Source organism: Puntigrus tetrazona, chromosome 16 (genome assembly GCF_018831695.1).
Source record: "Puntigrus tetrazona isolate hp1 chromosome 16, ASM1883169v1, whole genome shotgun sequence".
NCBI lineage: Eukaryota > Metazoa > Chordata > Actinopteri > Cypriniformes > Cyprinidae > Puntigrus > Puntigrus tetrazona.
Window position 1 is genome coordinate 17069925 of NC_056714.1, and position 26523 is coordinate 17096447.

Sequence of the window (26523 nt, forward strand, 5' to 3'; positions counted from 1 at the left end):
GTTTTTAGGTTCTTCAGTTGTGTGTTTGGATTTCTGGATTCTTTAGAATACACATGCATTGATTTAATCTATAATTAAGTTGTTCGTTGTGGAATTTTAAAAGGTTCTTCGGAGAAAAAAAAGGAAAAAGAAAGGACTAAGAGTGAAAATTATTAGGATAGACTAATAACAAAGTACTTAAGACAACGACTCACCAGTCGATCTTTTTAATTATAATGACTGTAATGATTAGATTGAATTGTAAAAACATCAGGGATTTTATTCCATTATAAGTCTGTAGTTCAGAGCCTTGCAAAAATTCATCATAGCTTTTGTTTAAACATCTATTTATGTAAGATCTAAGTTTAGTTATGGCAATACTAATTAAAGCAATAATTATTCTTAAGAACTATCGAAATACCAAAATGTCTAAATCGTGGGACTACGCTTTAGACTTCACTCCTCCCTCCCCTCAAAAAGACATGATTAGACATGAATTCCTGCAATCATTTGAGCTCATTATCTTTGGTGGCAGGGGGGCGTAATAATGTAGCTGCACCAATTTATTCAGAGAACTCTGAAACACGTGGCCAAGAAAAGATTAGGGAAGATTAAAAGATAATGGAGTCCCTCTTCAGTAAAAAAAAGAGCTTTAATTGAGATCGACTAGAACTTTTGCTTGCATTTTGCTTGCTTTTACACCTAATTTGTTTAATTGGCACAGACAGTCTTTATGCGGTGCATGTTGTTGTCTCATTCATGCGGACCAGCACAAACTCTTACAGGTTTCCAACAAAACAGTACCCAGGAGGACGTTTTGGATACTAATGTACCTTGTAATAATCTTTGGCGGTAATTCATTAGTGATGTATTTCATATTCAGCGTGCACCCTGATGAGCCAAGAAGAATTGGTCAAACACGACGGCAGAGGTTCCAGAGCACACAAATCACAATCTCTTTGTAGCTGCACGTTTGGTCCCGTAAGACTAAGAACAACTTTATATTAGCCTGATAATGAACAGTGGAATGGAAATTGGCATTGTTCATTCCCAGGTTATATTTATGCAGCGAGAGTGAGCATGACCTGCAGTGTAATTATGTAGTGTTACAAATTCATACTCACTCCTGCAGTAATTGAAAGATACATGTGCTCTGAATGGAGAATTCATGCTTTAGTCTGCATTACCTCTGGCTGTTTGGTGATTCATAATATCAGCTTAACAAAGAGATTCTTTGAACTTGTTCCTAGCTTTCACACCATCTTAGGCGATTTCTCGGCATGATTTTAAGCTGTCAAGTGGTCTGACGCTTCATTCAAGAGCTTTTAGTATTCTTAGAAAACAGCCAAAAATTAAACCTCTCACATTGCCGAGAATAAAAGACCACTTTTTGGCCCGTCAAAAGGTGACCGGTTTGCTAAGAGCGTTTCAGTGAGTTTGCATCTGCTTTAACAAAGATTCACATTTCAGAGCTCTGTGCTATATTGCTTTCAAGATGTGAAATGTTTTGATGAGAAGTATGAATATTTTTAGCCATTATTCTGTTTTTTTGTGCTTTAACTGTCATATGAGGAAGAGTAAAAGTTGTTTTCCTCGAGTGAGATAGATGATAGAACTCTTTTTTAAATAAGTAAATAAAATCTTAAATAGCATAATGTTTGTAGAGGGGTTACTGTAATGTTGCATGAAGGAAAATAATTTTACAAATGTCGCAATGTAATCATTTGTTCAAAACAGAGTTGGATTCTGCTTGCTCTGTGTCTTCTTCTGCATAGTTACGTAAGAATCATATGTTTTACATGAATTGTCATACACTTTTAAATTATTTGCTTGGAAACTTACATTAATCTTACTGCCTATAACAATGTACTTAAATAGCGACGGACTAGTGAAGTTTATTATTACCATATTGTTATTTATGTGTTCGTGCGTATGTATTTAATAATAAGGCATTTTAAAAAAGGAAAATGTCTTTTTTCTACTTACATCATATCTTTTATGCCAGCATTTTTTGTGTTGAATGCAGAAGTTTAAGGGAAAAGCCAAAACTGCCATTAATCATGAAGAATCATAACCCGGTATTATTCTCTACAGCAGATAAATAATATATTTTCGGGATAAGGCAATATGCTTCTCTGGATAAAGTCCAAAATTGTTCATATGCAGGGCTGTTCTCAGTGGGGGATTGACAAGGGATGAGAGGCTTCCTCTGGCTGGGTAACACGGGATGCTTCAGTGCAATAGGTCAAAGGAGCACAGGGGGATAATGCAAACATAGCCATTGATTTAATGTGTGTGGGCAATACTTTATTTCAAAGATAGTAAGACGTGAACGGAGGACTATATTCTGCCAACTCAGCCCTTGTGTATAAGGCTCGCCTGTCAGACTTGATTAGAAGACCCTCTGCTGTTCATCTTCTAGTGTGTGTGTGTGTGTGTGTGTGTGTGTGTGTGTGTGTGTGTGTGTGTGTGTAAATGGGAAAGTATGTTTGCATTTTTATGCACATCTCTGAATGAGCTTATCACGTTTTTTTATGCCACGGTTTAGTTTGTGCACACATGTGTGGAACGATGTGTGTTTGTATAACCTGTCAATTTGGTCCTACATGACCAGTTGACTGAAGGTCAGACCGAAGCACTGATTATGCTGTTGTTTGTGTTTGTGATTGTGTTTGCCGCGGTGTGAAAAAAAGCAGGAGGAGAAGGGAGAAAAAAAGAGGGTCACTCTTATACCCTTTCTTCCATCTTAAAGCGATAGTCATAGTAAAATGAATAAAGTAAATAGTAAATAGACATATCCACTCTGATGTTGTTCCAAAGCTGTGTGAATTTTTTTTTTTCCCCAGTAAAACAACAACAACAACAAACAAAGGTTTGAAGAATTTTCACTTTGCTCGTTTCCATATGAATGCCCATGGGGACTCTGGGCTGTCAAGCTTCATAAAAACATTATAAAAGTCGCTCATAAAACAAAAAGAACATTATATTCAAAGTGTATTGAAGCCATATGATGAACTTATACAAATTTAAGTCATTAAAAAAGATGCTCCACCGATACAAAACGTGTTTGAGAACTGTAGTTTGGATTGGAAAAGCTTGTATATATTGTATATATGCACTATTACATGGTAAGTACAATAACCAGTAATTGTTTCCATGTTATTATGTCTGACAACTATTATATGGCTGATTTTAAAATGATATATTATTTCGTCTCAATAAACGAAAAATAAAAAAACAAATAAATAAAATGGATCATTTAAATGCTTCATGTATTTAGTTAATAAAGCTATTAAAGTTTTGTTATCAAAGATTAACTTTAAGGGAGCTTTAGATGGCGCAAAAATACATAAAAAATGAAATTAGCGGATATAAACAAATATTGATTGATACCAATAAATAAAGTAATATCAAAAATACATCAACAACTCATATGGTACTCGTATACAGTAAATATTTTCTTATTTTCTTCTTATAATCTTATTTTCTTTCCCACTTGGTGCTGTGCAATTTTTCTTTAAAACGATTTTTCTTTTTAAATATTAGTGGAATTTGGAAAATGCTTTTTTTATACTCTCCGAAATTTCGGAAAGCCAAAACTGAAAGACACAATATGTGTGTCGCTTCATAGACTAGAAAACTGCCTTTGTATGGGTGTGAGAGGGGTCTGCTGTCTTCTGACCTTCACTTTATGTATTTTTACTGAGTGTCACTGGGCCTGCAATAAACACACACACACAAGCACAGATTCTCACACCCACACACTCACCTTATTGGATGTATAACCTGGGGTTGTCTCTCACACAGGAGTGGTTTTCTGTAATGAAATTCCCAGTCGGAGTCAGGGCACATAAAGCCAGCCGGAATGAAATTCAACCACTGGAATCCCAGCCTTTCATCTGCAGCTTCACTTTTCTGTCTTGTGTGTGTGTGTTTGCATCTGTATTTAATGGTCATGTGTGTGTGTGTGTGTGTGTAAGTATTTGTGCGTCTGACCTGATTTTGGGGGGTCTGTAGGTGTTCTGTTATCAGCTTCTGATGGATGGTAGTTCACTCTCTTTGCGTTTGTGTAGCTGTATTCAGTATAACGAGACTCATTAAAAGTGTCTTTTTTTAGGGGCAAAGCGCAGTTGCCTACCTAAGATTGTGTAAAGCAGTTTGTTTTGTTTTGATAGGGTCACAGACAGCAAGAAAAACAATGCAAGCTAAATGCAAATAATAAAATCCAACTAACCATGAAATTCAGCTCTTTTTGGATATCAAAATTAATAGGCTTAACTAAAAAAAAGGGAGAGAACAATTTAAGACATGATTTGTGCTTTGCCACATTCAAGACACATTTAGAAAATGAATTGCAACGTAAAACTAAAGCATCGGTAATAAAAAATCTATTGTTCAACCTGTGCAGTTCATGGTAATAATACTAGGTTTTTATGTCACTTTACTACAATAGTTGCATTAAAAATAAAACTATTGTCTTCATTTGCTAATGTCCAAACGTTCCTTCTGATGTCCTTTGTTGTGGAAAACACAAAAGATGACGTTAAGCTAAATTTCTGAGCTGTTTTTTTTCTGTACAACCCAACTGGATGGAGATTTATACTGCCAAGCTATTTCCACAGTATCTCAACAGGGGTACATATGACTCTTGTGCTTCTTCTTAAAATGACCTTTCCACAGAAGAAAGAAAATATGATAAGCTTGAAATGGCATAGGAATGATGACAACATTTTCATCTTTTGCTGAACTATTCGTTTAACTTCCAACTTTTGTGTGAAATGAAGTTCTGAGAGCTTGGCTGTAATGTAATTTAGGGCAGTAGTTCTCAACTGGTTTTGCTTCAAGACCCATTGAACCACAAGCGGTGACCGATGACGGTGTAATGGAGGTAGAAGGTGGTCCCCCTGCGACCCACCAGTTGAGAACCATCGATTCATAGTAATGGATCAGCAAAATGGGTCTTAAAGTAATGGAAAATGTGAACCCACGTACTCTTACGTATGGATATAGTATGTTTTCACATATATAAAGTAACAAAAAAACGTAGTGCTGATAGATTCATGTCATGCTTTCGTTGTGTCTCTTGCCCTTTCTCAAGTTAGCTCTATTTCTGTCTCACGCTATCAGCAGTAACAGCCAATAAATTTAGCATGCTGTAATTGTGCAGAAAACCCAACAATAAATTTCTCTTACATTTACATTTAGATTGCTGAATATTTCATTTCTCACTCTACGCTGGCTGAGAAAGTTCCAGTCATCGCTTCAGTATGTTAAAATCAGAATATTCTGTTCGTGACCCCTATAGAATTTACACTTGTGTGCGTTCGCATGTGCATGTTTCAGTCCATTTGTGTCATGACATGCCAGTCTCCTTTTTGCCTCATAGTAAGAAACACACAAAGCAACTGGAGGACAGCAGGAATGTAGACCAAAAAAGTCTGTTTAATATTTTATAATTTCATCAGGATATATGAAAAAGAGAGAGAGTGACAGGAAAAGAGAGCGGATAGAGTGAAAGGGTTGGATGGGAGTAAGAGAATAAGAGACAAGAACCCAGCTGGGGGCAAAACTTAGAAAGATTATATCCAGTAACTCATGAATACAATTCAAAGAGCCTTTTTCTTTTAAATGACAGACAAGTCTTTGCTTCATAATGATTGCATGGGCATCTTTTCATAATGGAAAATTGGTATTTGGTATTTCTTCTTTTTGAAATGTACACAAAGGAATTTGTACCCTGGAGATAATGGCACATCAGCAGTTCAGAGTGCTGCTGAAGCACACAGTAACTTCAGTGGCTCCTGTGCATGATGATAACATATTTTTGTTGTACTGTATACTTGTGCAAAATTGTGTTTCTTTGGTACGCATTCAGAGAAATTAATAGAGCTGCATTTACATTTAAAGCGTTTGGCAGATGCTCTTATGCACAGCAACTTGTGAAGTTCACGAAACTGATTTGATCAACAGATGGCAATTTGTAATTCACAATGTAATCTGCTAGGAAACTAAGTGCTTCCTGCGCAAATACAAACAAGTACATTTCGGCTGTATAGACATACAATAAAATCTTGTTTAAATAAGCCAGTGCAAGATTTGCTTACTTGGGCGATCTGTGTTGTTGAATAAAAAAAGTCTTGAGCCTGCAAGCTGAAAAAATTCACCTTCACAAAAGCTCATTAAGATCGATTGAACCAATTTTAGGGGAACGTAATGACCAATTAGCCTTGCCTGATGGCACAGTATAGTCTATTGAAGTCAAGACGTGCTGACTTGCATCTATATATTCCAGACCTCCAGTTAAAAAAGGTGTTGCTTTCATTACACTTAATTACAATGAATTGTTCAAGAATCTCTCTCATCATGAGGAGCTTCTCTGGTTTCAGCACCACAGCCAGTGGACAGCGCCATTCAGTGCTCCCTGCAGCCAGCATACTTCTTATTACTCTTTCAAATGTTTTAAATTACTTTAATTTGCTTCTGTAGCACATCTGAAAGGGTTTGCTCATTTATAAGGCAGTTTATTGTAGTGCAGTTGCTATTATGTGCTGAGTATGTCTATACCTGAGTTTTAGGCAAAGCAAAAAAAAGGGTCTAAATTGACAGGTTTTATTGAAGTCAAAATTAGTATTTTATTTGAATATTTCAACCTGGATGGATGCACCAGCTAAAGTAATAAGGGCAAGATTAAGCAGTGTGCAATTTATACAATGAATTTCAGGGGGATCCACATTTTTAAATGGAATTTAATGGACCCTTTTTACATTTCCAGGGGGTTCTCCGAAGCAGAAGTCATCATAGTTGGGCAAACGTCTACAGTTGTGAACAGAAAGTACAAAAAATACAAATGTTGAGCTCTCATTTGCAAATGGAAAAAAAAATTAATGGTAGAGCTTTTATAAAATGAAGAGGAGGAAATATAGAGACACTGGTCGGAATAGAGATATACATGTCAAATTTGTATGTATGTATGTATGTGTATATATATCTATTCTTGCCTACTTATATTTAATCGATATATTTCCTAACTCGTTAAAATTACTCATGAAGTGTTAATTGTAAGACAATAGTTAACACAGATTAACTATCAAACTAGATAGATATATAGATAGATAGATGCTTACATGTGTATGAAGGGGATTTCTTAACGCACTGATTGCATTGCAGCGCCAAAAACTGCCCACGTTCCGTTGGAAGCTTTATTACGCTCCCTCAAATCCCTCCTTAGCAGAGGAGAGAGAGAGAGAGAGAGAGAGAGAGAGAGAGAGAGAGAGAGAGAGAGAGAGAGAGAGAGGAAACCTCTGCTTTACACTCATTTGGACTCTGCTCAGATCGCGGATGGTTTCGGCGCAGGAAAAGAGCATCTGCGATCGGACATGCAGCAAATTCGTCAGAGAGTTGACCGGTCAATTGAAGATACGCGCGCACTCGTTTGAAATCAAGCGAGCTAAAACCTCACTCAGATTAAAAAAGTACCACAATACCGAACTGGCACTGGAATGTGTATTTTCAAATCACTCCACAGACGTGACTTTTTGGACGCTGTTTGAGGAAGACGTGACCCCAGTTGAAGTGTTTCTTGTATTGGATACAAACAATAAGGCTAAACGCTCGAGTCTGTGGGACTGAAGAGTCCTGGCAACTCCAAAGCAACATCCAATAACGACGTCTGGGCTGGAGAGCAGCTGCTTCTCTCTTCTCAAAGAGGAAAACAGACAGAGGATGTGACACAAGTATGGGACGGTGTTGCCGATTAGCAATCACGGCAGATTCGTATTTTATCGGCGTGTCCTTTTAACGCCGTCCAGCACTGACAGAAGCGACCGGACCAGCGCGCAGAGACGTCCTCTGGCTCCTCCACTCGGCGCATCCCCTGCGAGATCACCTCCAAACTAACTTGATCGCCTGGCCGTCCCTGGAGCCCGCTCATGGGTGACGCTGGACCGGATGGCGTGCTACTATCTCGTGATCAGCTCCACGCACCTCAGCAATGGACACTACCGGAGCATCAAAGGAGTTTTCCGGGGTCCGCTCTGTAAAAGCACCGGAGGCGAATCACCGGTAACAATACTCAGTTTTTGTTTGTTAAAGATATCACCGCGATGCACTATAAAGCGCAGTTTATTGGTTTGTATTGTGTTTATGTTTTAGTTCCCAGCTGTTCTAAGGTAAAGTATGCTTATAAAATGCACGTGACAGCATAGCTATACTTAAGTGGGAACAGCTTTGAATGAAAAGAAGAGAGGATTTAATGACCTTTGAAACTCATTCCATCAACATGACCTTCACTTGTAAACTGCCTTAGAAAGCCAAATCCTCAAAGCGCTTTGTTTTATGTAGTAGGGATGAGGGAGTTTACTGTATGTATGCAATGTGTAAAACCTCACTGCATATATATCTCAGATGTCAGGCTTGTGAGTCTATGAGGCTTTTGTGATTGTGATGTGATCACAGACCCCTGACTCTCTACTAACGGAGACTGATGGCAGGTCTTGCTCTGCTTGGCTCAGACTATTGAGCTGCGTGTTAAACCTTTGACCTCAAGCACCGTTCTTGTACTAACCCACCTATGGATGCCACAATATTGTGTTTACAAGCAACTGAATGGGAAATTCATTGATGGTTCTAACCTTCGCATAACAGGGCGTATGTCTGTCATATTTGAGGTTGTCACCTACTATAAAAACTTTTTTTACTTAGAAATTGCAAAAATAATCACAAAGAAACGGCAAGTAACACAATTGATTAAACATGGAATTATATAGGATGACATTTCATAAAACATTATCCAGAGATCTTTGTTTTATTTACAACTTAAAAAATTGACAGGGTATACTAAAAAGAAGTTTCACTCATGATTGCTAGGAAATAAGGCAAATTGCATATATAACATTGAGTATAAAAATTGTAAAAAGTAAAAAGACAAAAAAATGTTTGTACCTCTAAACATAATTTTTTACTGCTTTGAAAAGTGCTTCATCTGTGTTTGCCATCCATGTGTACGTGTAATTCTTTGGAGGGCATTATTTGCCCCTTCTGCTGATGAAATTGCAGTTGTTTAGTGAGCATATAGAATGACTTTAAAGCCTTTTTGTTGTTTTATGCTTAAGAAAGAATGCACGACTGATCAGAAATGATATAACATTGAAATGAAGACAAAACAGGACAATTAGTGCTTCTATAGCCAAAAGAGATCAGATGAGAGCAGGGTGAGAGAAAACATTTTTGGCTTTTTCTAGAAGTTTCACCTGTCATTTCAGCCAGCATTGTAATCAGTTCCATTCATATGCTTAACTGAGGCTCTGCTTAAGTGTGAGCCTAAACTTTATGTCCGGTCAAGATTTTTTCCTGTTAGTGAAATCATATATGCCAATGAAAAAATGTACTAATGTAGAAAAGTCCAGCATAAGTACACAAATTAGACTTGCACTTATTGTTACTTGTAACTTGAGATATGTAAGTGTGTGTGTGTGTGTGTGTTTTCTATTTGGATGGACAGACAGTGCAGGCTGATTGGAAAGAAGCTGGGCTCACTGGTGATAGTTTTGATGGGTAATTTCAGAGCAGCTGTTGTGAAGGGTGCATTTGCTCCAGCTTAAATCAGAGTGCCATGTTCACTCTACCTCAAAGCACGAGGAGGACACACACACACACACACGATCACGCAGACACATATTCACACAGCCAAAGACTGCAGAATGACATGCTCGGGAATCTCAGCCGCTATGACTGACAGCCTCTGTTGTCTTACATCACATGCACATTAATAATTGTTTATATATGTTGCAGTGATGTGTTCTCAAAATGTCAGATATGCAATAAATCATTTAAGCTTTGCTAAATGTCTTTTAACATAATGATCCGGGCACTATGCAACCTTTAGGGTGCTTTGTGTAAAAAGATCAAGGCCAAGAGAAAGCTGTGGGAACTGTTCTCATTTATACAGGAAGAAACATTGGTGGTGATTCAAAAAAAAAATGGGCATGTCATACTCCAGTTGTTCCCTAGCCCAGCACTAGAGGGCACCTCGCTGGTGCAAAGATGTCAGGTTTTTGTTCAAGGTTCAATGATATACAGTTTTCTGCAATGAAGAAAAGGAAAAATCGAGTTTAAATCATATGCCAGGTATTTATTTAATGTTGCCCAAGGTGCACTTATAATCTCAGGACATATTTTTAATTATAATTGGTTATAATTTTGAATATAAATGCTCATTTTCAATCATAAATTTAGTAGTCTGATTTGATCACTCTGTTGAAAGGATCGTGTCTTCTGTGAGACAGCTGCAAGCGCCCATTGCTATGATTAGCTACATCTTGAATATTCATATGAAATAAGCATTTCATGTGAAACTCTCTAGAAAGTTGTTGTTGTGCTTTTACTGTAACAGCTGTCAGTGTTAATTATAGCCTTATTCTTAAAATTGCTCCCATAGCTTCAAATGTTGCAGTCTAGCCGAACACAGCCATGTCTACAGATCATCTCTTTATAATCTCCTTATTGCAACGTGATTTTCCTCGTAATTTAATTACGACTAACCTAGAGAAAACACAATGTGCATTTTTAAATCGTTGAACTTTGTCAATTATTATAAAGGGAGCTTTGGTGAAAATGCAGAAATCAAATCACTGGTAGACTGAAGTAACAATTCTCCCCATTTCAGATCCTTAAGCATCAGAAACGTTGACAGAATAATTCATATTTTAAACTGGAGGTAATTTTTGAGTTTTGAAACTTGAAGTATGAATGTGTTATAGAATAACTTATTATATGTGTAAATATCAAAAATGTTTTGATTCTAAAGTTTCAATTATGTGTTTGTTTTACTTTTTTTTTCTTCCTTTGTTTCTTTTGGGAGCTTTAGCTTGTACAAACCGACCTCCTTAAAGGGGTTAATCCAAGGTCTTTCCCCCCTAGATCAGCATACAAAGCAATAAGCAACAGTTTCTGTGCAGATTCTGCTCATTAAAGTCTTTAGAACAGCGAAAACAGCTGAATCTGCCTCTGTTTCCCATGACATAGCCTTAAGACCAAAACTAAACCTTACTGAAATGTTCCCCATCATTGAGCCTCCTGTTTAACTCATTGGACTGGAATGTCTCAGTCTCAGTGAGGTGTCCCAGAGTACTTATTTGGATCAGCTTTCCGCTACAGCAGTCAACACCTGTTCGTTTGCCCTGTGGTTCAGCCAGCACCATCAAGCTCATCTTATGGGGCTCCATCTCAGCTTTTTGAGAAGAGGCTCCAAGCAGATCTTATGTTGAACTCGCTCAGTATCTGGGTTATTCCCTCTCACTCCGCCCATGACGCTGTGTGGATGTTTGATGTTGAGCTGCAGCAGGGACCCGGTTTGCATTCCAAACTGCCGTCTCCCACCGCATTTTTAAAACATGTATGCCACTGAAGAGGCATATGTTGATAGGTCTTGCCAGCATGAGTGAGACACAAATGCACAATTTATGTGCAGAGGCAATGAGTTTTAATTAGTTCTAAAATGTTGCAGCTATTGCGTTAGAGTGAATGGGGCTACTCAGTTTGTCTTGGCTGCTGCTGACAAGAGGCATTTCTTCTTTCTTGGTTGGATTATATTAAGTTTTTTTTTTAATGCAAATCACCCAGTGTTTTTTTCTTTGCATTTATTTAAAATCTTTTGTAACGCAATTAACATACTTTTTTTTTTATAGATATTTTTATAAAGGTTAAACTTAAAAAAACAAAATTCTAAATACCACAAAATCATGTGGTGCGATAAAAAACCATGTTGAAAGTAATGATTAAAATGTGCACTCCCAGATGTATTCCCACAAGGGGGAAAAAATATGACTTAGTACTTGGTTTCACAACACGAACCTTTTCTTGGCATAAACATGTTTTTCAAAAACATATGAAACCAACAAGAGTACAAAGAGTAATTTCCTGAGCATTTGGAACATGTATTTCAAACTCGCTTTTTCTTTCCCTTCATAAGATTTTTATATAGATCTGAGCAGTAGATCTACAATGGATCATAATGGTATGATGTTAGCTGGAGTAGCCATCATTTCATGTTTTATCTGACTAGTCAGATGACATTTAATGACTTATGGTCAGGAAATATCAGAGTGATTTGAAAACCACTGGCTACCTTATAGTTAACAAGGATATTTCATTGCTAGTCTGTAGTTATAGATTAAAGAGATTACCATTCGTGCTTCTTGCATATTAGCTCTTAAATTCTTCTGAAACACTGCCAGTCGACTTATATAATGCCACTCTGTGATTTCTAGTTAAGAGCTGCCAGAGAAACTGTTATCTGTGATGCCACAACTTGCAGTTTGATACTGTACCAAATAAAGAAATTAATTAACAAAAACGAACAAGTGCTCCTAAGTTTCTTTTGGCCCTGTAGGGCTGTCATGTAGAGAGGCAGCTGTCCAAGTGCATACTGCAAACACACAGTAGTGAGCGTATACTGTAATAGGTCCTTTATTTAAATAGGTCCAGATATAAGACAACTTAGTTGCCATATATATATATATACACACACACACACACACACACGCACACTATAATATAGCTACAATTTCCGCTCTTATGCTTGAAAATCACCTTCATATTTACTTAGTTTACAAGCCTTGATATCTTTATTTTGCCTTGTAATTATGTGGTTCAGTGTTACAGTAGGCCCTATATATAATGTTATAGTTAGTGCTGTCATATGGCTTTATAATAAGTTGTGTTTTGAACATTTAAAGGATAATTTGTTACTTTATTTGTTCTTTTTCTCTTTATCTCATATTGCAAATGGCTTACTAATGATTTCGGCCATTCTTGTAATGAGTGGCTACTGCTGTACTTAGCTCAGCTCTTTTTGAGGAGCGTTAGCGCTGTTGCTGTGCTAATGGAGTGTAGCAGGCGGCATTTAATATTCAGCCCCAGGCCCGGGAGCAGCCGTCCTCTGAGTTTGCCTGTCTGAAACTCTTTGTGTTGGGGTCCTGACGTTAACACGGCTAGGGAGCTCTAATCACACAGGAAGGCTAATGAATCACTCTCTCGGTTCGGCTTACGGTGCAGAAAAATACAAACAAAAGCATGCACACAAACACACAGACTAGCCTTAACACACACAGAGATGGACCCTTTTCACTTAAACACATTTGTGGGTCATTTTAGCGGTGCTAATTTGCCCGATTAACTGATTAAATGCTTTACGAGAGTCTAATTAATCAAAGAGGTCATCCTACATTCGCATTCACACACAGCGGCACATAACAGCGGCTCCCGTGCCTCCAGTCTTTTTGCTTTTAAGCTGAAAAAAATCCTGACATAGCGTGGGAGGAAGTAACAATAGACGAGAATCCATTGTTTTCAAACCGTAGGCAGAATTGGATGTTCATTAATGGCCCTCACTTACTGTAATTATGCAATGAATTAAAAGAAAGGTGAGGTAGAAGATAGAATGAGAGGGAAAGAGAAAGAGAGCCTGAGGCTGACGCAGCTCAAAAGATCTCAGCCTCACACTGTTTTAACAGGGTTGGTGAGAGGCAGAGAGAATGACAGAATGGGTCTTGCTGGGTACCGGAAAATACACAGTCTAAATGGCTGGAGGATTTTCTAACATGTTTGAAAGCAATTTGTCCAGGCACTCAAAGGCCATTCTAATCAGGGGGAATGATTGTTAATGGCCTGTAAGTGTTTCTAAATGGGTCTAGAGGAGAGAGAGGGAGGGGGAGAGAGGAATGCATTCACATCTGTCCCTAAGGTGCCTTGTTCCCTCTTAGTCTTACCAAGAAAATCTTGTCTAAGAACAATGGTTAATGATAAGCTTCATTCGAGGTAAGAATGCAAAGCTGATAAACAAGATAAGCAAGAATATCATTTAAATTATTATCTCATTCCACCGATCCATTGGCCTTGCCCGAAAACCAGAGGCAGCTGACTCATACAGTATGTAAAAAAAAAAAAAAAAATCAAATATAAAAATCAAATTTGGACAGCATTTTTAGGTGAAAAATTATTAAAACAGAAATTTTAGTCTGTAAATATTTTCTGAGTTGATTTATTTTACATTACATTTTAGATTGTGTGTTCTTGTGCTGAGTAAAAATCTTCTCTAGGTGAAGTTGGGAGGCCGGTTACTGAAGTAGTGGTAACAGTGAGTTGCTAGAGTAAGTCTGTTGTCATGGGGATAACATTGCCAGAGGTAAAGGTGGAAGTTGTGCAGTTCCCTTGATAGACCACTTTTTTGTGGCATTAAATGATTGGAAAAGAATGAAAGAAGCAAAATGTGAGCACTGTGTGCGTCAGGTTTGTGAGTTGAAGGTGAAATGTCCCCAGGACGGTTAAAAAAATAAAACAAAAACCACTGGGTGGACCAGCAAAAAGTCCCCACAAACAACAGAAGTTGACCTGAAGTAAAAATGCATTTGTATTTCTTTTTCTTTTTCTTTTTATTTAGGAGATGATAAATGTAGGCAGCAAAAATGAAAGTAAAATTGTATGCCTGTCATGGGTTTTCCAAAATGCAGTGCAGTAAACTATGAACTAGATAAATGTGGCAAGATAAATATACCTCTTCAGAATTGCAATGTGAGCTGACAAAATGTTAAATTAATAGCGTTTTTAAAAGTCAACCTTAACCTGTTAACTGTCACTCACATTTTTGAACATAGCCATCAAGGTGCATTAGCCAAACTTAAATGTTTATAATTCATGAACAAAAACATCTTGTAACATGATTTCGATGTGCCATTTCCATGGGGATTTAATGTTTAATGGGTTTTTTAAAGGATGAATTTTGAGTTTTTAACTGATATATAATTTCTAAGAAGACTCTCTGAAGAAGGTCTGAACTCCTGGTATGATTTTTGGTGCACTCTTGCATAAATTAATCTATTAATTGTCCTACATAATTTCCCAACAAACAAAGCGGTAAAGTTTTTATTTAGAAATCATAGAACGATACGTACTTTGTCATGATTAGATGAGGATTTAATTCAATATTGTGGAGTGAATTTAGGGAGCCCCTCGAATGGACAGGGTGACAGTTAACAGCTTAAATTAGCATTAGATGATGGCAAAAGTAATCGAAATGTAAAATATGGAAATCATGATCATTTAAATATCCAGATAAATCTTTCATTATCAGCCTGTAATGTACATGCTAAGAAATGTATCCAATAAATTATGCATCTCTAGTATGCTTACATCTCACCTTCCTTTTTTTTTTTTTTTTTTTTTTAATCCCAGGGCTATGTGTCTTTATTCATGATTTGTGTGTCAAGATGAATTACTGCGTAGTGGATCACGGGTGTGTGTGTGTGCTCGTGTGTTGCTGTTGTTGTGAATGTATGCATGCAGTTGTTGTGGAGCTCTAATTTTGAGTACAAAGCTGAGGAGAAGCCATCCGTTGAGAGTACTAATTAAAGCCTGGAGATTTTTCAGACAGGGTGTTCTGACATTTAGCCACACAGTAACCTGCAATAAACAAACTTCAAGAGAGAGGTTTTTATATGAGTTATGCTACCTGTCACTGTCAATACAGCTGCCGATGTACTCGATGAACTAGAAGATTTCTCCAGAGAGAGCCTGTGTGTGTGTGTGTGTGTGTGTGTGTGTTTGGATTTTAGTGGGCGATGAAGAAAGACAAGTGAGAAGCCGAGGAATACAGTGATGGTACAACAAGCAAGCGCATTTTAATTCGGCTGATAAGGCTGTAACAGGGTAAATTTAATACGGCAGAGACAAAATAATATCCTGCTGACACTTTGAGAGTGGAGGGAGACTCATTCCCTGTGTTCTTCACCACCCAAAACAGTCGAATGAGAGCCAGCGCTGCTTAATAACGGAATTATTCATGCTTTCCCTTTTCCGTTTCCTTCTCCCAGACACCAAAATAAACCACACTTCAATTTATTGGGCCAATCCCAAACATTCCCTGCTCCAGCAGAACCGCTTTGTCTCCCTGGACATCGCTTCACCGCAGCTGTTTTCACCATCTCTCTTGCGCACGCGTTTCTGAGGAAACCCGTTTACCTCAGAAGATATTTCAGTGGTTATTAGTAGATGTTGGGAACAGTAATTGCATTGTCACAGCAAGCACCAAAAAAAGCATACAAGCTCACTAATCAGCAGTTTAACTACTGCATCAATCACCTTATCTCTGCTCTGCTATCCATTAAGCATCTTGACTAACTGTGCTTGATAATTTATTCGTAGACGGGTGTCTGGGTACAAAATTAACTCTCTAAAAGAACCAAGTGTGAGTAGAAATTGGCTTTTGCAAGTAAATAAAATGATATATCTTGCCAGTTGGCTTGCAGCTTTATAAGGGAATAAACATGTAAATATTGTCAAAGTGACATTACAAATAATGCAAAATACAGATTTTGGAAAATACTTAGGGCTGTAATTAAAAAATCTGCTAAGAGTATCGGTTTGTTCTTTCGGATTTTAATGTTAACATTAATTGACTTGAATTGAATTAATTTGTATGTGTGTGGGTCAAAGACAAAACAGGTTTAACCATAAACATAAATATGTGTTATAGTGCGTTAAATTGTTGTTGCCTCTCCTCTAAAAAAAAATTATTATATATATATATATATATTGCCTAAAATAAATATCACACATTTTCTCCTGTTTTAGCCACTAAAAATATATGCCTAAAATAAATATTACACATTTTCTCCTGTTTTACCCACTAAAATGTAGTCAGTCTAACAATCTTGTCAGGCATATTTACAACAAAAATCCATTTATGACACAATAAAAGACAAATAATCCCCCAAATACTAGTGAACTATGAGTTAAAGGTTTGTATGTATAACTAAAGACTGAGAGAAGGATGCAAAAGTAAAAGAGTGAGCAAACTCTCTTGATGTCATGCAGCTAAATGAGAGTCTCTATTGATCTAATCAAAACACACTCAAGCACTCTCTTAGGAAATCTCCTGTTTGTGTTAATTGCATAAGTGAACAGGGTTGCCCTAAAATGAACTGCGCTCACACACACACACACACACACACACACACTGTGACACGACTTTTAACAGTAGCTTCAATGTGTGCATCCTATTTGTTGATTATAAACTATATGATTAGAAGTGCTGCTCATTATCCACTTCACACTGTGTTATTAAGCTCCTTCATTCATCATAACTGGGATTTATGATCTCCTGCAGAGATTGAATGCCCGACTGCAGTTTTTATACAGCTTGTCTGTTTGCTGTACTCAACACTCCTAGAACTCGTATTCCTTTCATTTCTCAGACAGGAATGAAGGAATACAGATGAAAAGCTTGTTGTCTGTGTGTGTGTGTGTTTGTGTGTGTGTGTGTTTGTGTGTGTGTGTGAGTGGGTGAGTGGCATGGCTTTAATCACAATCCTGGCCGATCAGCGCGAGGAAGAAAGAATTCTATTAAAACATACAAAGGTAAACACCGGTAATTAATTTTGTTGGCCTCTTATTAACCCCCTTTCTAATCCCTTATCCCACTCGCACCCCCCTCCCCGCAAACACTCTAGCCTCGTTGGCTTGGCTGTAGCTTTCAATAACGTCTGTAATTATAGCAAGTGATGTGTGATAAACTACTGTAGTGACGTCCATACATGGGTGTCTGACAGTTTGTGACTTTGTAATTATCACTTATGCTGTATGATTATATTTATCAGTATCATAAGTAATAGCAATAAAAGTAATAATTATGCAAAGTGAACTGTACAAAACACATTTATGGATCATATGCTTTTACTATATGAGTAAGTATTGTTTTGTATTTGTGTATTTGAATATTTGTATTTTTTAAATACACATTATATAATACATTTCTGCTTCAGTATTGATTGACAAAGCTTATATGTGTTTGTTAACTTCAACCAGCAGCAGTTCATGTTTTTCTTGATGTATTTTTATCCTCATAACTTGTTCAATTATGATGTTGTTTTATTACATGTTGCTGTTTCCCTCAAGCTTTCATTAGGCAGCATAATACATTAACGGTTCGCAGCAATAAGCAAATGACTCACAGTTTTTATCCATGCTGACTCGAAGGCATCCGCTAGACCACGATGCGCTGCTTCAGGCACAGTCAAACTCATGGGGTCAAGGTTACAGTGACGGCGGGATCCTGGAGGGTGTAATATTCTCTCTTTGCGTGTCCATGTTTGTCTGCGTGTGTTTTATATATTCAGTTCTGCCCTCATTTCCAAGTCAGTTTAATTATTTATTTACATTCTATCTATATTTTTGGACTGAGGTCAGCTGACAAGGGCAAACAGTAAGCGGCAGCGTCTGACCATGAGAATAAACACTGGTCTGTTTAGGATGCGCACACCTGTGAAAACCCTTCTGAATGGAGTCGGGAAGCAAACAGGAAACAGAGTATGTGCTGTTTTGACATGTGCATGCAATTTGTGTGTCTGGTGACATGAAACATGCTTGAAGTAAGAAAGTCGGAAGAGTTGCTGTCTTCTGCACTGCATGGAAATGTTCGGAGGAAGTTTGTGTCTGAATGGCGTTTGGGCTTTGGGGCAATTGATTTTCTCTTGTTTACAGCCTTGAATGGATTTGGGTGACATCCTGTTTGCGCAAGCGTCTCATGCTTAAATGTGAAAGTGAATAGGTAGGTTTGTGTGTTTGTTTGTGCATGTGTGGGTTCTTTGATCTGAACAGCATGAATAACCTAAATAATGAGGCAAAAGAATTCTTATGTGGCCAGAAGCCAGCTCTTGACAATCTGCCAGACTCGCTGCTTTGATAATATCTTTGTACAAAATATTTCACCGTACAGCTTTTCCATTTAACCCTTTCCACATCCACAGGTACAGATTGAAACAGCAAGCCGTGACTATTCCACATTTACTAAACAGGGCAAATTATTGTGAGACTGCTATTCCATAAAAGCACGAATGGGAGTGGAATGTTCCAATGTGGCTGATTTACTGACAATACGCAAATTAAAGAACACTCTCCCATTTACATAATTACTAACACAATCTACCAAGAGCAATGCAAATTAGCATAGGGTAATCAGGTGAGAGTAGTCTAACATAGGCACGAAATGGGTTAAGACATGCTTTTCGGAAGGAATTTAAAGAATTTTGTAAAGACGAGTGAACTGACTACCTTTCGTACGTCACATTGCATGATATATTTAAATAAAATCCATAAATTTGTGAGGGAAAATTCCTGTAAATGCACATTCAGTAAGGTTAGCCACACAAATATTACAAATACATTGCTTGTTTTTAGTGCATGTCTTGCCAGTAGTTTTTTTTAATGCCAAAATCCACAATTATAAGCAAATCTGGCCATGTCATAGCATTGGAAATTAGCAAATTGGAAACTGATGTATTTTTTTATATATGCAGTCTGCACTGCAATAATTCAAATGAATTAATTTTACTATAACAATGCACTTTATTATAATAAAATATAACATACATTTTCTATTAAATGTATTATTTAATTTCTATAATGTATCAAATATAATATAAACACATGCAAACCTATTTTTGTTTAAAGGTTCAAAAATACATTTACTTACTATATTTACTTATTTAATTTGTCAGGGTTTTAAGTTATTTGCGATTTTTTTTTACAGGCTTCTGTTTTATTCAAATTGGGTCTTATTCACAACCTCAAGGTGATTTGCCTACAATTAACACTGCACAGTTAGTGAAAGCAGATGGTAGACCAAATACTGCACAAGAAAGATGTTTGTTTATGATTTCTATTGATCATAGCAGCAGTTATTCATAAAATGCTGAAAAATAATGGGGAAGAACATTATAGCTTGGCGTATTTCCAGACGTGCGGGCTAGTTGAACACGCTTTTTGCCATTTCAGATAGTCGTATGCCTGAAACACAGTGGCGGGGAGGATGCTTTTGTATGTATTCCGCAACCTACAGTACCACAGAACTGGCCAAGATGCAAATGGAGTTCAGCATTAATTTGTGGACTTGTTTGCATCGTCGCTTGATTTGTAACAACGTAGTGCATGCAAATAAACTGCACTCTCAGTGCCGCACGAAAATTTCCCCTGTGACTCCAGTCCACTTCTGTAACACTCTGCCATTTTCATGTACGTTTAATCCATTTGAATTCATTTAGTTTAATTATTAACATTTATGAATTCCTCTGAGAGTTGTGTTTTAATTGATTGTCTTTACTTAACTTTAGTGAGAAAAGTGCTTTAGGCAAGACATAAATGTATAATCAGATATATATTGCATGTGTGTATACATCTCTTTTAGTGTGTCAGCGCGAGATTCTGAGCATTTAAGCAAGTTAGAGAATCGTTAAGCACTCTTTAGATTAATGAACGTGAGTGTCATGCTTTTTTTTCTGTGTTGATTGGATCTCTTCTTGTGGATTTGTGTGTGTGTGTGTGTGTGTGTGTGTGTGTGTGTCTTTGCACACATTTCTTCCCTCTGATGAGCTATTCAGTTACCCACAATACACTCATCAGGCTTACAAAGATAAACCCAAACACAGTCATTACAAGCAAATGTGCGTGATTGAGTGTGTGCGCACAGACCAGCTGCTTTCGGTCTGTTTTTAAGTTTTTTAAGAAACAGCAGGAGGGGTCCAACTTTCCTGTGCTAACACTGCCTTCGGCAAAATCACTCCATCTCCGGAAAAACAGCAAAATCCACTCCCAGCCGTGGCTTTCAGTCTGAGACACACAAACATGCACCAGTATATTAGTTCACAGTAGCAGCGGTGGGTATTCAACCTGAAACAGCATAAAACAGCATTTTTGGTGAAACTACCCATAATGCATCAGTGCCTCAGCATTTCACTTATCTGATAGGTCTCTGTGCTTTTCTCATATGCACCATTTTCTCATTAAGATAAATAACCTGGCAAGCCACTATCCAGACTTGGGTTCAGAAGAATTTTTTCCCTCACACATCTGGCCTTGTTTGAGAAACACGAGTAGAACGAATCCATTCTGTGTAAATTGTCCCATTGAACTGAACGCAACAATTTACATAAGACCGTTTTTACAATGGGTTTACACACATTCATTCTACTTTTGTTACAAGAATAAGGCCTGTTTCACATCTCGCCCGCAAGCATTACGTGAGCAAAGCTTTGTAACTAAAGCAGCAGGCTTACGTTATGCTATCATACTAATAGCATTTCTGCTTTAAGGAAATAAACCAATTTAATAACAACAGTCGGAAATTATAAAATGGCTAACAGGAGTTTCCTATTGAGTATGACCGTAATCATCATGTAATCTTATTTGCATAAGGCGGGTGATCACATTTACATTCAAATTGCAATTAATCTACATGCAACCAAATCCAAATGACAAAGTGTATTTTTTTTTGTTTAGCAGACTGATTAAATCAATGTAATTCAGTCAGATTTATTTAATAGAAAATGCAGTGTTTGTGCATCATGCATTTTGTGTGTTACTTTTAGGGATATCGGTACATCATCTAATCTTTTTTCCTTAATTTGTTTATTGGTGTGGTATTATTTGTGTGTGCGTGTGTTTGTACATGTATATGTGTGTGCATGTGTGCATACCAGTACCCAATATTGATAAAAATAATTTAATTGGTATGTATATTCTGTATATATATTGTGACGGGAGGAGCCAACGACAGACACAGTGGGCGTGGCGTCCAGGCCTATTTTATAACAAAAATATATATAAAGTGTATGTCCATGGTGCCTCGTTGTATATATATATCCGGCGGTATATATCGTAGATTTAGGGGATATATGATTTACTGTATTTCCCAATTGTGCGGCGGGACGAGCTCCTACTACCCATTTTCTCTATTTTAACGGCGGCGGTGACAAGATTCAGGTGTGCTTCACACGCCGCCAGACCTGGCCAATACCACGCCCCTCCTTTCACACCCACTCCCGTCGGGAGCCTGGTGAAGGGCGGCGAACAAAGGACGGGGTGATGGTGACAATAAAGAGGAGGGGCAGCCGACTCGTCACATTCCCCTCCCCCAAGCGTTTGCTACCTTCCTCACCAGGCTCCAGCGGTCGGAGTGGGCGGGGCAGGGATTATTTACAGACTTAGTCGACATGCTCAAAGCCACAAATGACAGTAAACACTGGGAATACAATCAAAATACTGTGCCGTCTAAGCTCCGCCTTGCCCGCATTCTCCACCACTGTTTGAGCCAACGACAGACACAGTGGGCGTGGCGTCAGGCCTCGGAGAGGCTTTTTATTAACATGTAGTACAAAATAAAGTGTCCAAGGGGGAAAAGTGTCCAAATAAAAGGGGAAACTGGTGCCCTCGTTGTGCTTCTGGGATTGTGGAAGGTCAGGTAGTGTTCCATCCAGGTAAGGGGCGGAGTCCGGCGGTACGCACGCGCCCTCTCCTGTTCGGGGCGCGATTCTTCCGCGGCATCTCCGTCGCTTCTTTCCTCGGTCGTCAGAGATTTAGGGATTTAACGGCTATCCTGGCCCGTCAGCCGTATCCGGGTGCAACTGTACAATACGCACCCTTCCTGGACCCACGAGGACACCAGCGTGCATGCAAAGAGACCGGTCTCCCGAAGGCGCGCAGGGCATTCGGCGGCGGTGACACAAATCCCTTCAGGTAACGCCGCCAGACCTGGCCATTTTCCTCTCGTCCGTCCGAGCCTGGTGATACGGGGGTGATGGTGACAATAAAGAGGAGGGGCAGCCGACTCGTCACAATATATATATATATATATATATGATTTAGTATTTAATTGTGTATACTAATTTTCCTATTTTTAGATACTTGGACATATTTTCTCTATTTTCAGATATGTTTAGATACTGTTATTATTTAACTAAAAACAACAAAACACTAAAAACACTAATACAATAAAATACCCTTGCTTTGTTCTGCCAATTTAAAATGTAACGGTTTAACTCTTATAATTATCATTTCAATGCGAGATTAACTATGGACAAACACAATATTTGGGTTGTTTTTAACCAACAGTTTCGGACAGTAACCCAACCATTTGTCTATACTTACCCAGCACTGGTTTGTATTTAACCCTGCATTTTTTTAAAATGTAAATACTAAAATTACAATAGTATTTAAATGAAATGCCCTTAATGTGGCGTAAAAGGTTGTGCTTTGTGCTAATGTTTATAGTGCATTTTTAGTCCGGGGCACGATATGTGGCAAAGATTGGCTCAGCGCTCAAAACTCTTCTTGAATCTACTCTTCTGCTTGCTCACTTGTGCAGTGTTAATATGACAGTTGAAATAAATGCATGCTGCTTGCACGAGAACCCATGATTTGTGCAGGTGTCTTTATAAATACACACACACGCAAACACACACACATATGTGGTATACATATTGTTACAGAATTTGAAAATATAGTATTACATTTGTATACATTTGTATGGTATTGTGCCCTCAACTTAGTGCATTTGTTCCAGGTACATTAATTTGTTCCTTAAAGTGCATCATAACTTTATTACAGGTTAATCACTTTTTTTTGTGAGTGTTTTTATCTCATCCATCATTGATCCCTATACAAATGAGGGGGGAGATTTCTGTTCGCACATCACTCTAAAGTACTGCACTTATAATCATTCTGGTGTGACTCTCTGCCCCCTCACATCCATTAGTAATGCCTGAGCATCCTGACTGATGAGGAGCTCTGTTCGTCAGGCCTGGGAATACTCCATCACGCAGGGTGGGTGGCTGCCATTACCATAGATTACACGCTCCCTTTCCCCTTAAGATTACCTATGTGTGTGTGTGCATGTGTGGAGGTGTTTGTATTCAGAGCTGTGGGTTTGTTTACTCATCAGCCCTCTGTGTGGATTCCATGCTGATGTTCTCTGCGAGGGAGATTGTGTCAATAATGCGGCTGCTCTCTGCACCGAAAACGTGGCATTTTCCAAAACGGCTCATCTGACAAAACCGCTCTGACTCATCAGGGCAGGTGTCAGTAATATGATATAATTTGTACTGTAAAGTCACATCATGATGTGACTAGCCGTCACCCGCCTCCCACGTTCAGCTGTGGCCGCATAATAACCAGGAAGACGGCAAAACCACCTGCTCTGACACATTCAGGCCTTCGGTATGACAAAATATTTGCGAAGAATGATTATATGTTATGCCACATTATAAGCAGTCTATGGCAGTCATTGATTCAAATCAGCATGAGATAAGAACCAGGGGCAGTGCTAATTTGATATCATCGACACCTTTGTCAGCGTCACATATCCAGGCTGTAATTTAAATGATCTGTCCAGTATTGCTGTCAGATATCTTCTTTGCAGTAGTGTTTGTCGCAGTTTCTACTGCAAGGTACTCCATATGCCTGTCAAGCTGAGAATTACTTTAAAATTCTGCTGAGTGTGTGTGTGTGTTGTTTGGATGTGTATGTACTGTTAAGAAATACTGAGGTTTCTAAAATATTTCTATTTGGCCTCATAAAAGTTCTGGAAATCAATCCATTTGAGTATATTATGCACCTTGAATTATCAATATATATTTGAAATATATATTTGAAAAATATTTGGTGGAAAAGCATTGTAATGTATTGTAATTCATCAGGGATGCATCAATATTAAAATCATGCCCAATAAAGGTTAGACGGTAATTATTTTCTGGTAACAGAATTATCATAACGTTATGAGGCCTGAGATAGGAAACAATGATTAACAAACGTAAGACAATATTATCAGATGTCAGAAAATGTTTTGACAAAATATAAGTTAAATAAATATTAAATAAACAATAGCATACAGTTTTTTTTGTTGTTTTTAGTATTATTAGGATACATTCGAATTTTAGGACTTGTATAATATGATATGAATTGAGAGAAAACTTTCAGTCATGTCAGAGGCCCACAGATAGAAAAATAATGGTAAGAATTGAAGTCATATTCTCCTAAATTGTGATGTGAATCAGTGAAATCTCTATAACATGTCAGACGACTTACAAACATTCATATAAATTGTCACTTTATATAATAGGCTTCGAAGGGTTAATACTGATAAATGGCTAATGTAATGATAATAATATTCTGTAACATCTCAACTATATAAGCAAACTTTTTTGTGTTCATTTAGAAATCACAGCTGTATAAACTACAGTATGAAAAATGCATATTGATTTTGACATTCACTACAGATTTTATTTGACAGTGTTATTAAATTATTAGTGCTTTTAAAGATGAACTCTTAAGTTATTTAAAATGGCAATATATTTTAAATGAGGAACTTGCTGTTTGCTGTTTATTTTGCTTTGCTGAATACGCAATGTTCGTTTCCTCTTGGCACATGTTCATTAGTTTCAGCATCTCCGCTATTTCTCAGCGATCTAGATTTGCGTGCGGGATGACTCTGCAGAATAATTACAACGATTATATTCGAATATAACCACTTATAAATAAGTGCCAAAATGAGTGATAAAAGCCATTTCCTATATTTATCCTTTATTTTAACCAACACGTCTGCTTTATTTTTCTAAACATTAAATTTTTACAACGTGACTAGGCATAAATGTGTCTTCCCAGCATTCACTAATCCTTTATTCCTCCACCGTGCACTCATTTCCTCCAAGGGCAGCCAGTAGATTCTAATTTGGTTTGTATTCATTGGTCTTGTTTTAAAAATGTAAGAGCTGCCATAGTCATTTTGAAAGAGGAAAATGAAGGTGACAGTGTCAAGACACCAATTTAAAGTGAACAGCCGAACAAATAACGTGACGATGCAGCAAAGTCGCATGGCCTAAGGCTTCTCTTATAAATGCTTTGCTTACAGTTGATCATATTCTGTATTAGACTCATTGTCTGTGTAGAGGACGTTATATTTACAGCTTATTTTCCATAGTAGGTAATCAGTCGTACACCTGTTCTATATGCTTCTTTTAAGACCCTCTCGGTATTAGCATTCATTCAAGGATGAACTGATTTAGCTATTTCTTATTTTAATCAGAGAGATACAGAATCCTCGGATGCGGTCTCATAAAATATCCGTCAATCAGGTGAGTTTATGAAGGGGAAACATTTCAGGCACGAAAGCGCTGGTGAGGCAGTTTATGACGCTGACAAGCATAAAAGCACTGATGATGGAATAGAATCACTAATCATCACGATTGTGTGTGTGAGGGGTGGTTGTGTGTGGATATATGTGTACGTAAAATTTAGCTTTGGCTATTTAAGAGTGAGATTTCTATTTCATGTTAGTGGGTGGTAAAGAGATATTATGCTCTTAAAGTTAAATGTTCCTGTCATCTCCAACCCCATATGGAATGCAGATATGGTCACGGGAGAATACTATGCACTATGCATCTATGTATAATATATATTTTGCATCCATTTTCTAGAAATGGAACAACGGTGTAATACTCACATGAATGTATTTGGAAGCCACTTTTATCCAAAAACAGCTTTCAAGGCAAAGAAGAGGCATTGACTGAGTGCCTGAAAACTGCTGGTACAGTTTGCTAGCACTTGTATTAAGCAAGAGTCAGCACTCTTGTTTGAATTTAAAACCAAACACCCATTCAAGTTAGATATAACGGCCAAGATGAGATTCACACTGGACTTTGACAAGCCGTTGTGAAGTGCAGC

General features: G+C 37.7%; 1 protein-coding gene across 1 annotated transcript in view; it reads left to right on the forward strand.

Moving 5' to 3' along the window:
• The first annotated feature begins 7258 nt into the window (after positions 1–7258).
• LOC122359941 (G patch domain-containing protein 8) overlaps positions 7259–26523 on the forward strand; it is a 76897-nt gene continuing 57632 nt past the window's right edge. The window contains 1 exon segment of the mRNA XM_043260180.1: positions 7259–8040. Within this exon segment, the coding sequence (XP_043116115.1) occupies positions 7927–8040 (114 nt within the window). The 5' untranslated portion in view covers positions 7259–7926.